Source organism: Sinocyclocheilus anshuiensis, unplaced genomic scaffold (genome assembly GCF_001515605.1).
Source record: "Sinocyclocheilus anshuiensis isolate Anshui unplaced genomic scaffold, SAMN03320099.WGS_v1.1 scaffold2144, whole genome shotgun sequence".
Lineage (NCBI taxonomy): Eukaryota > Metazoa > Chordata > Actinopteri > Cypriniformes > Cyprinidae > Sinocyclocheilus > Sinocyclocheilus anshuiensis.
The window spans coordinates 280,367-293,281 of record NW_015547642.1 but is presented as its reverse complement, the minus strand read 5'-3'; the positions used below and the strand labels follow the sequence as shown (position 1 = coordinate 293,281).

Sequence of the window (12,915 nt, the reverse complement as noted above, 5' to 3'; positions counted from 1 at the left end):
GCAAGAGAGGGAGCTTTTAAACATGGTCATTGCCAATAATGTCCGCCTGCGAGAGATTCAAAGGAGAGTGATTGAGGATAATCATCATTTTCGAGGGATAAATGCCATCAGCCTCTCCACAATTGATCGTATCCTCCGAAAGCACCAGTTCCGGATGAAACAGGCGTACCGAGTCCCTTTCGAACGAAACTCTGACAGAGTGAAAGACCAACGAGTGGAATATGTTCAGGTATGAGTTTTGATATCGTATGAAGTATTGTGTACCATCACAGTATAGCAGTTTATGCTGCTATTTGTGCCCGTCTGAACTGTGCTTCAGGGCAGTGATTTACTCTACTGTGTTTCATGATTTTTGCAGAGAATCTTTGAGATTGAAGGCCGGCCTGTTCCCCATGAAATTATCTTTGTGGATGAGGCTGGTTTCAACCTGACCAAAAGAACGAGAAGGGGGAGGAACATAATTGGCCATCGGGCTATTGTAAATGTCTCTGGTCAGCGCGGGGGGAATGTCACTATGTGTGCAGCCATCAGCCAACGAGGGGTACTCCACCGTCATGCCATTCTAGGACCCTATAACACTATGCTCCTCCTTGCTTTCCTTGACGGTCTAAGAGAGCATATGTTCCAGCTGGACCTCAGGGAACCAGCACAGCCAGAGCAGCCTCGTTACATTGTTGTTTGGGATAATGTCAGCTTCCATCGCGCTGCTCTGGTTCGTGACTGGTTTACCAATAACCCGAGGTTTTCTAACATCTTTCTGCCTGCATACTCTCCCTTTCTAAACCCGATAGAGGAGTTTTTTTCGGCATGGCGGTGGAAAGCATATGACCAAGAACCTTATATCCGTGCTCCCCTCCTCCAGGCCATGGAAGAAGCCTGCCTAGACATATCAGTAGATGCATGCCAGGGGTGGATCAGGCATGCAAGAGGATTTTACCCTCGCTGCCTGGCTAGGGCCAATACAGCCTGTGATGTGGACGAGATTCTCTGGCCTGACCCAGAACAAAGACGGGATGCTGAGGCGGAATTATTATTATCATTTTTTTTTTTACAGTTGTGCTGTGTAGTACATTAATGAATAAAAATGTGACAATGTATACATGGGTTGTGTCTTTTGTGTCCATGTGAAAAGGTTTTGGAGGGGTTGAACCACAAGCAACATAACTTGCCAGTTTTGGAAATATTGTTTTGAATTTATTGCACCAGTGTGTAATACTATGTTGTAGCGTGTGTGTTTTTGAAAGCTTGTGTGTGTGATGTCTGAGGGAAAAGTTTGGTTTTTCAGCAAGAGTGAATGGTTTTGAGTGTAGAGCTTCATTTTGACCTGAAAATAGGATGTTTGGGGAATTGGGTGAGACGTTATGGATTTGTGTTTACTGTTTTGAGAATATGAGGCATAGTTTCAAGAAATGTGTTTAAGCAATCGAGAAAAACTGTAAAACATCTTTTAGTTGTTTTGTTTTTCAAGTAAATATATCTCGATTTAAAAATGTGTAGATACTTGTACTGGAAAACAAGACACAAATACTGAGGAAGAGGATAATGTTTTGCAGTGAAATTGCACCAGAATTGTCAGAATTATAAGAGATGTGTGTGTTAGTTGTTGACACTATTTCTGCTACATTTCCACCCTTTTTCACTTTAATCATCCTGCAGTCTGAATACTTTGTACATTTTGTGCTGCATCTATATTCCAGTAAGTCTCAGCTGCATATGAAGGCCTGATGATCAAGGAATCCGTAAAACTGTTTGTCTATACATTTGTTTGAGATTATCATCTGTTATTGCTGTGATTTATTACATGAGGGAATATGTGGTGATCTCTGTTTCTATGAAACAGTTCATTAAGCGTGTGTGGGTTTCACATCTGTGACTCACTCAACAAAACAGTTATTTTATAAAAGCAGTTTGGTTTTGTGGTTAGTTAATGGATGAGGTGCCTAGAAATGAGATCTGTTTGAGACGTGATGGAGAAACTGACATACACAAACAGCCCTTCCACCGAGTCTCATTATTCCAGTGAATCCAGTGCTGTCAAAAAGAAACCCATCTGGATTTTCCAGTAAAACGGTGAATAGCTTTTCCTCCAGTCTATTTGTCTTTCAAAAGCTCTTTCAAGAAACACTCCCTGTTTTCTAGGTGGTCATTATTTGTATTAGATTATGAACTGCACTTCTTTGAAGAGGAATTGCAAATATTAGCGTGATTCTTGAAGACGTTTTAGATCTGTGTTCCTGTAGAAACACGCGACTGATCCACAGGAAACACTTCAGATGAATGCAGTGTCGGATAAACGCATGAATGCGCAGTAAAATCCCGTTATCTTTCCATTCTGAAGCCTTTGCTTGGAAGTCATCTGTTGTTGTTCCTATATTGAAAAGTGGAGATTCTGACTTTCCTAGTAATTATAGGCCTGTTCGTACTTTTCCTACAGTGTCCAAGGTTGCATAGAGATTGATTGCAGTGCAAATAACTGATTATTTGAATATTAGTTTGTTTGCCATGCATCCAATGCAATTTGGCTTCACTGAAAAAGTTAAGTCTTCATTGGATAATACTGGGGTTATTGGAGCAGTGTTTCTTGACCTCAAGGTTTTATGTCTAAATTATTAGGTTTCAATTTTTTCCAGAGATTTTGAATTGGATAGAATCATATTTCTCAGGTCGAACAGAATTATAAATCAATAGCCTTAAGTATACTCACAGGTATACCCCAAGGATCAATTCTGGGTCCATTGCTATTACATCAATGATCTTCCGTCTGTTTGTCCAAACATTAATATCCAAATGTATGCATACGACACTGTTATTTATGTACATGGGAGCAGTGTGTCACAAGTGGCAAATGAACTTACTAAATCTATGATTCATGTAACAGCTTTAAAAATTCTTGATAAAAAAAAAAGTTAATTTATTCATTATTCATTCAAATGTATTCATTGTTCAAAATGTAAAAAAAAAAAAAACATGCTGAGTTGGGATAACATGATGAAATATGTTGATGTTTGTCTTATATTTAAGACTATACTATCCCCATTAAAACAGTATGTTAGTATCAGAATATCAGCACATCGGTCTACAAAGGGTTTAGTAAGAGGGGATTGTATTATAAACTTATGTATATAAGTTTGCGTGTTTTATGTTTAGTATCTAATATTTGATGTATCAGGCTTTTATGGCTCATATAGTCTGATACAGTGAGAATATGGAGGAAAAACAGCTCTGTTTTATTCAGAGACTCAAACTGAGCAAAAAACATGAAATTTGCTGCAGATGCTGATAGTTATATGATGAGATTCTGATGCTTGTAATGTAAATCAATGAGATCTTTATAACAGTGCAGCAGATACTGACATAAAATGATCTAAATATCAGTCATCACTCTATATATGCAGTAATCTGTCTCAGTAAGATGAGATTGAAATGATCCAAACATATAATGCAGTGATTGAGAGCTGAAGAAATAAAGGCTCCTCAGAAGATGTGAGATGTTCTGGAGGCTTGTGAAGATCATTCCTCCGCTGAGGAACAGTGAAAGTAAAGCTTCTGGAAACAAACTCTCCTCAAATGATCCTGTGGATCAGATTTGAGACTCTAAAACATGATTGATGGAGAATCAAGTAAAGCTGAGCTGCTTCAGTCCAGTAAGTGTTCATCTGGAGATATTACTGCAGTTATTCTGACGCTTACTTGATCAAAATCAGTCAAGATTTGACAGTAGAAACACACGAGAAGCTCCAGCTACAGTCACACTAAAAGAGCTGCTAGGATTGTAGAAATTCAGTTGCTACTGATGTTTGTTAGTAATTCTGCCTTTATTCGGCTGATTCATCTGAGTGGGTTAGTTTCATTAGTTACCCTGTGTTTGACTGTGATGTAAACTGCTGTCCGCCCAAAGGATTCCCTGATATCATCTCACTTCCTCCACATTTTTAGTAACATGCTATGCTCAGGAGGATGTTCGTGCGTAATGGCTCGAGTGTGTTTGAGTTTGTGGAATCCCCTGAAATGGGAAATGTCCCGCTGATGACTCATCGTTTTTGTAGTGATTATCTAACTGCTATTAGCAAACATATTCATGCTCCGTCACCATGTTTGAATGTTCAGTGATTCAGTTCATCCAGAATGCATGACAATGAATCTGATAAAACAGGCTACAAATAGCAGTGTGTGAGATGCTGCTGACTGACGTGTGCGCCTCTGACAGCAATGCACAGAAATATTTACACACCTCAGTGAAAGTATGAGCATGTCATGTGATCAGTCTAGAAACAAGACGAATCAGATGCTCACTGTAACTGGAGTAAAGGGTGAGTTTCACCTGGTATAGAAAAATGTCATCATTTACTCGCCCTCACACCTTTTTCCACTATGGATTAAAAAGAGGTAACTCTGACTATTTGTCTCACAATTTGACCTTTGTTTCTTGTAATTCTGAGGAAGAAGTCATTATTGCCAAATATAAACTCAGAGTTTTGACATTTTATCTGCTTACACTTTATTTTGATCCACTTTAGACATTCTGCAGAGTGTAAGTGACTGTGCAACGATCAGTAGAATGATAGGTCTGTTGAGTGTTTCTCGCAATTCTGACTTTTTCCTCTGAATTTTGAGTTTATGTCTCGCATTTCTGAATGTTTTGTGTAATTGTGAGTTTATATCTCAAAATTCTGATTTTTCCTCTGAATTTTGAGTTTATATCTCTCAATTCAGACTTCAGAAAAAAAATTGTGATTATCTTTTTTATTGATTGATTTATTTGTTTGTTTATTTTTATTCTGTGGCATCCAAACGTATGATTTTCTCTTCTATGTGGAGATTTTGGAGAATGTTGGTAAGCAAACTGTTTCAGGTTCCCTTTGACTTCCACTGTATGGACAAAAGATACAATGCAAGTTATTGCGACTTTTGTGTTCCACTCCAGAAGGTAATTGACATAATTTTTTGGATGAACTATGGCTTTAACATCTCTGTATCTGTCATCGGCCTGCAGGAGGCGCTAGAACACTTAACCAGTAGTGCTGCTAGAGTTACTAGTATAGACTGTGTTACTTTCAGATCATTTACAAATCTAGACTGTCTAATCTGACCTGTGCTGCAGTCTGGAATTAACCCACGCCATGCTGGTTTTGTCTGGTCAGAGGAGAACTGGCCCCCGACTGAGCCTGGTTTCTCCCAAGGTTTTTTCTCCATTCTGTCACCGATGGAGTTTTGGTTCCTTGCCGCTTGCTTAGTTGGGGACACTTCATTTCTGGAAATATCACTGAATCATCAATGAACTGAGTTTAACTGAAAAATTGACACAATCTGTATTGTATAAAGCGCTATATAAATAAAGGTGATTTGACATACTGTCAAAAATGAATGATCAGGGATCACTTCATCTACAATATTCTCTGTCCTATAAGTCAAACACACATGACATTATTTATATTTATAATACTTTATTTTTATTGCAAGAGTGGCGTGACCATTTATAACTAAGTTTACCGTGGTCTCTGGCCAGCTAAATAAGTGGAAACCAGCTTGCTATACCAGCTTTGACCAGGCTGGAAGACCAGCTAAACCAGCTTAGGCTAGTTCATATTATAAGAACCTCTGGGCTATAATATTGATTCTGACCCAAATCATGTGCTGAAAAAAAGAAATCAACTGAAACCAGACTGGGCTGCTTGACTGTTTTTAGCAGGTCTTCCAGCCTGCTCAGAGCTGGTGGTTTTAGAGCGGGTTTCTTTAGCTGATCAGGCTGCGAGACCAGATAAAACCAGCTAAGACCAGCCAACCAGCACAAGCCGGTTTCAGGTGTGTTTTTAGCAGGGAATTTGTACTTAATCGGTGATACAAGATCTCAATATTGAATCAAGTGAAACTAAAACATCTTTTGTGCATCAAGAGTCATATCACATGAAAAATCTAAACTCCACTAACAGAACCGTGGTTTTTCTATATTGTGAAATTTTGTAATTTGTAATGAGATCTGGTGATGAGGTAATGTTTGTGAAAAAGCATTCTGTTACGCAAGAAAAATTCTTACCATATTATCAATATCACATCATGAGATGTAACCTTCAAAATTGAGATTAGTTGTGGTTATGAAAACTTAACTTGTGTTCTGCTTTTATTATTATTACTGAATGCTGGTGATGTAGATGGTGTTCTCAGGCGTGAAAAGGGTCTCTCTGCTCTGTTTTCTGGTGCAGCAGGTGAAATGACTCAGGGTTCTGCTCTAGTTTTAATATCGCATTATTTAGAGATGAGCTGGATTCGTGGGTGGGCGTGTCTGATGTGAGGATATAAGCGTGCACACCGCGCGCATCAATGAAGCCCGACAGCAGCGCGCGATGGTGAGTCATTATTCAGACTTTATATCTTATATCTCACGTTTAATTATCTATATTCATTTCTTTCTATATAACACGTTTCTCTCGGTTTCTCTAGTTTCTCTTCACTGTAGTGCTTTTGCCGGTTCTGTCTGGAGCCGGACTGGCGGCGGATGATCCCACTTACCGGCGCACGGATCCGGTCACCGGACAGCAGCTGCAGTGTAAAAGCTGTCCTCCGGGAACTCGCCTGGGCGCGCACTGCACAAGCTCCCGCGAGACGGACTGCGTGGCGTGCGGTCCGGGTCTGTTCACAAAGTTCTGGAACTACATCCCGAACTGCCTGCGGTGCGGCGCGTGCTCCGATCATCAGCGGGTCGTTCGGCCGTGTAACGGAACCGTGAACACAGTCTGCGAATGTGAGGCCGGATTCTTCTGGGACGAGCACTTCTGCAGGAGACACAGCGAGTGCAAACCGGGTCACGGAGTCAAAGCTTCAGGTGTGTGTGTGTGTGTGTGTGTGTGTGTGTGTGTGAGAGTGTGTGTGTGTGTGTGTAACTGTAAAAAATGTATTTATATTTTTACATTTATTACTTTTAAATGTAATTATATAAAAAAAATTCATAACTCACAATTTGATCTTAATATCACACATTCAATTATATACATAATTCTATGTAAATAGAATAATTTATCTTAATTTAATAATCTTATGGTATCACACATTTGATTATTTATTTTATATAACATCAATAACATACAGTTTTGTCTTAATATCATACATTTAATGATTTACTATGAATTGTTATAGATGATGGATGGATGGATGGATGGATAGATAGATAGATAGATCTTAATACATTTAAAGTTATATTACATTTCATAACTCACAATGTAATCTTTATAAAACCTTTTCTTTTTTCTCTTTTTTTTGCAAAACAGCAGCAGTAGTATTAATAAAGTATTATTAACTATTAATAAATATTCAAAACAATCCATAATATTAATTAATATGTAGTTTAACTATTTTTCCCCAAGTGTAACTGTAGTTTGTTTATGGTTGCTGGGCAACAGCACAACAGCTGATATTCACACCTGTTAGATCTGCATCACGTTGCTTGGCAACTGTTAACTTCATCTGAAGGACTCACTGTTCATTATCATTAAAATCTTAGTGGGTTTTGTCACACAACTGGTGTTTTGTTGGCTGTGGTCGGACCGCAGTGACACAGTGTCTGCACTGGCTTTATTCAAACAGTGATTCACGTGAAGGTGGATCATGGTGACTGTTGTGTTGTTTGATTATGTGTCTGCAGGGACGCCACACAGAGACACGGTGTGTAAGCTTTGTGCAGACGGACACTTCACAGATATCAGAAAGACACATGCAGCATGCGTTACTCACAGCGCATGCAAGACTGATGAACAGCTGGTGCTTCCCGGATCCAGGTGGCATGATAATGTGTGTGCAACCTGTGACCAGGTCACACAAAAAGGTACAGGAACACACATGTTCACAATTACATAGCAACTGCACAGACAACCACTCAGATCACAGACAACCACCCAGATCACCATAGCAATGGCACAGACAACCACCCTGAGAACCATAGTAACTGCACAGACATCCACCCTAATCACCATAGCAACGGCACAGACAACCACCCTGATCACCATAGTAACTGCACAGACTTCCACCCTAATCACCATAGTAACTGCACACACATCCACCCTGATCACCATAGCACCATAGTAACTGCACAGACAACCACCCTGATCACCATAGTAACTGCACAGACATCCACCCTGATCACCACAGTAACTGCACAGACATTCACCCTAATCACCATAGCAACTGCACAGACAACCAACCTGATCATCATAGCAACTGCACAGACATCCACCCTGATCACCATAGCAATGGTACAGACATCCACCCTGATCACCACAGTAACTGCACAGACATCCACCCTAATCACCATAGTAACTGCACAGACAACCACCCTGATCACCATAGTAACTGCACAGACAACCACCCTGATCACCATAGTAACTGCACAGACAACCACCCTGATCACCATAGTAACTGCACAGACAACCACCCTGATCACCATAGTAACTGCACAGACAACCACCCTGATCACCATAGTAACTGCACAGACAACCACCCTGATCACCATAGTAACTGCACAGACAACCACCCTGATCACCATAGTAACTGCACAGACAACCACCCTGATCACCATAGTAACTGCACAGACAACCACCCTGATCACCATAGTAACTGCACAGACAACCACCCTGATCACCATAGTAACTGCACAGACAACCACCCTGATCACCATAGTAACTGCACAGACAACCACCCTGATCACCATAGTAACTGCACAGACATCCACCCTAATCACCATAGCAATGGTACAGACATCCACCCTGATCACCATAGCAATGGTACAGACATCCACCCTGATCACCACAGTAACTGCACAGACATCCACCCTGATCACCACAGTAACTGCACAGACATCCACCCTGATCACCACAGTAACTGCACAGACATCCACCCTGATCACCACAGTAACTGCACAGACATCCACCCTGATCACCACAGTAACTGCACAGACATCCACCCTGATCACCACAGTAACTGCACAGACATCCACCCTGATCACCACAGTAACTGCACAGACATCCACCCTGATCACCACAGTAACTGCACAGACATCCACCCTGATCACCACAGTAACTGCACAGACATCCACCCTGATCACCACAGTAACTGCACAGACATCCACCCTGATCACCACAGTAACTGCACAGACATCCACCCTGATCACCACAGTAACTGCACAGACATCCACCCTGATCACCACAGTAACTGCACAGACATCCACCCTATTCACCATAGCAATGGTACAGACAACCACCCTGATCACCATAGTAACTGCACAGACATCCACCCTAATCACCATAGCAATGGTACAGACATCCACCCTGATCACCACAGTAACTGCACAGACATCCACCCTATTCACCATAGCAACTGCACAGACAACCACCCTGATCACCATAGTAACTGCACAGACATCCACCCTAATCACCATAGCAATGGTACAGACATCCATCCTGATCACCACAGTAACTGCACAGACATCCACCCTATTCACCATAGCAATGGTACAGACAACCACCCTGATCACCACAGTAACTGCACAGACAACCACCCTGATCACCATAGTAACTGCACAGACATCCACCCTGATCACCATAGCAATTGCACAGACAACCAACCTGATCATCATAGCAACTGCACAGACATCCACCCTGATCACCATAGCAATGGTACAGACATCCACCCTGATCACCACAGTAACTGCACAGACATCCACCCTGATCACCACAGTAACTGCACAGACAACCACCCTGATCACCATAGTAACTCCAAAGTAGCCACACAACCACCCTGATCACCATAGTAACTGCACAGACAACCACCCTGATCACCATAGTAACTGCACAGACAACCACCCTGATCACCATAGTAACTGCACAGACAACTACTCAGATCAGCATAGCAACTGCACAGACAACCACTCAGGTCACCATAGCAACTACACAGACAACCACCCTAATCACCATAGCAACTGCCTTTTTGAGTTTAAATCTCACAATTTTGAAAAATGTGAGAGGTAAACTAAGAATAGCGAGATATGAACCTAGAATTGCAAGAAATGAACTTAGAATTGAGAGATGTAAACTTAGAGTTACAAGATATAAAGAATATTGTGAGATATAAACTTAGAATAGTGATATGTAAAGTAAGAAATTAAGAGATTTAAACACAGAATTGTGAGATATAAACTTAGAATTGCAAGAAGTAAACTTAGAACTGCGGGACGTAAATGCAGAATTGCAATATAAACGCGGAATTGCGATATATAAACAGAATTGCGAGATTTAAACTGCAGTATTTAACAGCTTTTTTTGTTTGTCTTTTATTCTTGTAAAATGTACTCCAGTAATCTTTGTTTAATCTTTAAAAAAAAGATTTTTATAGTGTAGTTTTGCTATGTACTAACTGGGGTTGGTCACAGCACTTATACTATACTGCTGCTCTGTCGTTGTTTTTAAGTCGCTTATGTCTGCTAAATCATCTAATGTAAATGTAATGTAAATAGTTTACTTGTGTGAGAATGTTGCATCTCTAAATTGATCCTCCGCTGGTGTTTTTCTTCAGAACTGGTGGATTTATTCGAGCCGGTTCTGTCCGGTCTGCAGATTCAGTACGGGACTCCCATTGGGCGTCTGCAGAAGTTAGTGAACCGCCGTCTGCGCAGGAAGAAGTTTGGCAAGCGAGCGGCGCTGCGGAGGGCCGAGGGTCCATTGCAGCGGCTCCAGCTCTGGAGCGACGAGACATCAGAGGAGGCACCGCTGAACCTGCCGTCTATCTGTCCATCCTATCTCCTCGCGGACAGAATCACACGCAAAATCCTGCGATTCCTGCATCGCTGCAATAGCACTACACTGGTAACATTATGACAGATGAAGCCTGTTCACACTGCACTGAAACACACACTGCGATTTGCGTTTGACACTGTCTCACCTGCTTTATAGAATGTCGAAGTGCGTCAGATTTGGTCCTGACCGTTAACTACTTTGACAGCTGGATCAGTTTAAGGTTCCAGTGAAGGATGTTGGAAGCTCAGATTGTTCTCATGCACTTTACAGTCTGTCCTCCTAATAAATTTCACATGCTGTATTGCACTAGACTCCACTGTTTTGTAAATATTACAGATGATTTAATTTTTTTTGTATTGGTTTTGCATTGAAAAATCTTTCTCTATTTATTGACTAAACTGTATCAGACTACAAAACAGCTCATTAAACAGTGAAAAGAGCTTCTGGCGGTTGTGAAATATTGTCTCTAGGGTTTATCTAAGATATCGCATTATTTTAAGATATCGCATTTAATTTCGATATATTTAGTTATTAAAATCATTATTTTGCAGTTTTGTTTTGCATTTACTTATTCAAATTTCATAATCAAGAATGCATTTGAAAAGGCACAGCTGTGGAAACAAACATGAAATTTAAACTAGGAAAAGAGTTTATCAAGTAATCTTGGGTTGACGGTCTTATCTGATCATTTAGAACTAGTTATTGTTAACTAAAACTATATTAAAAATCTTTGGTAATTTAAATAAAGCTGAAATTAAATAAAACAAATATTAAGTGAAAAAATTATAATAAAAAAACTTGTTTTGGCAGCTAATAATAAATAAAGTAAGTCAAGCTGAAGTACTAAAATTACTAAAACTAATAATGAAAACAAAACTAGATGAGTAAACTTTGTGAACAAGCTTTGAAGTTGGCTTGAGAAAGCCTAGCCTGAAAGCAGCTGTAAAAGCTTGCCGTTTAAAGGTTTAGATAGATAAGATGTTACTAGCACATTGCAAGCATGATTTAACATGTTGCTAGCATGTTTTTGGCATGATTAGCCTGTTGCTTGCATTTTTCCAGCATGATTAGCATTTTGCTAACATGTTTCAAACATGCATTGCATCCCAATTCGCACACTATCCATCCTAAATAGTATTATATATTTAATGTTTTCTGCATTATATTTAATCTGCAACAACATTGTGAATTTTTATAAAGATACGATTGGTCAACATTGTGCAAACACGAAAGACCCGCAACGTGCTTCTTCATTTCTCTCCAATACGGTAGGAAATTAAATTAAACGGTATGTGGATGATGTTAACTGTGACAAGATGATTGACAGGCCAGTTTAAACCGACAGGATGCACATAACTAAACGAAAGAGCGGTCCGTTAAAGACGCAATTATGATGAAGTAGTAAGTCCCAAAGCTTGCCTACCATTCTGCTACATACTCAAAAGTATGTACTTTTTCTTCACAAAAAGAGTACACTTTTAGGGCATAGTATAAGTAGGTGAATTGGGACGCAGTGCATGTTTTTAACAAGATTAGCATGTTGCTAGCATCTTTCTAACATGATTAGCATGTTGCTAATTAACACGTTAACATATTGTTAGCATTATTAGCATGTTGCTAGCATCTTTCTAGCATGATTAGCATGTTGTTAACGTTTTAAAATTAATAGCATATTGTTAGCATCTTCCTAGCATGTAGCTAGCATGTTTTCTAACATTATTAGCATGTTGTTAACAAACTCTGCATATAATAACCGAGAACACTCTCTAAGACTTGATGGCTGCTCTGTCAGTTCTTCGTCATCAGTTAGGAACCTAGGTGTGCTATTTGATAGCAATCTTTCCTTAGAAAGCCACGTTTCTAGCATTTGTAAAACTGCATTTTTCCATCTCAGAAATATATCTAAATTATGACCTATTCTCTCGGTCAAATGCAGAAATGTTAATTCATGCGTTTATGACCTCAAGGTTAGATTACTGTAATGCTTTATTGGGTGGTTGTTCTGCACGCTTAATAAACAAACTCCAGCTGGTCCAAAATGCAGCAGCTAGAGTTCTTACTAGAGCCAGGAAGTATGACCATATTAGCCCGGTTCTGTCAACACTGCACTGGCTCCCTATTAAACATCGTATAGATT

At 40.0% G+C, this 12,915-nt stretch overlaps 2 protein-coding genes and 1 long non-coding RNA gene across 4 annotated transcripts; 1 reads left to right on the top strand and 2 right to left on the bottom strand.

The window, feature by feature from the left end:
• Nucleotides 1-558: 558 nt before the first annotated feature.
• On the bottom strand, nucleotides 559-12,604 carry LOC107701901 (uncharacterized). Its single transcript, XR_001635702.1, has 3 exons — nucleotides 12,514-12,604; nucleotides 10,396-10,398; nucleotides 559-570 (listed from the first exon to the last, which is right to left on the bottom strand). It is a non-coding gene; the product is annotated as an uncharacterized LOC107701901 (long non-coding RNA).
• Nucleotides 6,277-11,084, top strand: LOC107701900 (tumor necrosis factor receptor superfamily member 11B-like). The gene is made up of 4 exons (XM_016504048.1): nucleotides 6,277-6,344; nucleotides 6,439-6,820; nucleotides 7,637-7,816; nucleotides 10,558-11,084. Exons 1-4 carry the CDS (start codon nucleotides 6,342-6,344, stop codon nucleotides 10,857-10,859), a joined length of 867 nt encoding a protein of 288 aa, XP_016359534.1. The 5' UTR covers nucleotides 6,277-6,341; the 3' UTR covers nucleotides 10,860-11,084.
• Nucleotides 7,834-9,749, bottom strand: LOC107701899 (uncharacterized). Of its 2 annotated transcripts, none has more exons than XM_016504046.1 (2): nucleotides 8,267-9,749; nucleotides 7,834-8,175 (listed from the first exon to the last, which is right to left on the bottom strand). In XM_016504046.1, exons 1-2 carry the CDS (start codon nucleotides 9,653-9,655, stop codon nucleotides 8,164-8,166), a joined length of 1,401 nt encoding a protein of 466 aa, XP_016359532.1. In that variant the 5' UTR covers nucleotides 9,656-9,749; the 3' UTR covers nucleotides 7,834-8,163. The 2 variants fall into 2 exon arrangements, with proteins under 2 accessions (XP_016359532.1, XP_016359533.1); XM_016504047.1 differs by having other exon boundaries at nucleotides 7,834-9,363; nucleotides 9,455-9,749.
• Nucleotides 12,605-12,915: the final 311 nt, after the last annotated feature.

Coding starts and splice junctions, on each gene's coding strand:
- LOC107701900 (XM_016504048.1), top strand. Junction 6,821..7,636: donor TCACGGAGTCAAAGCTTCAG/GTGTGTGTGTGT, acceptor ATGTGTCTGCAG/GGACGCCACACAGAGACACG. Junction 7,817..10,557: donor TGACCAGGTCACACAAAAAG/GTACAGGAACAC, acceptor GTTTTTCTTCAG/AACTGGTGGATTTATTCGAG.
- LOC107701899 (XM_016504046.1), bottom strand. CDS start 9,655: ATGGTGATCAGGGTGGATGTCTGTGCAGTTGCTATGATGATCAGGTTG.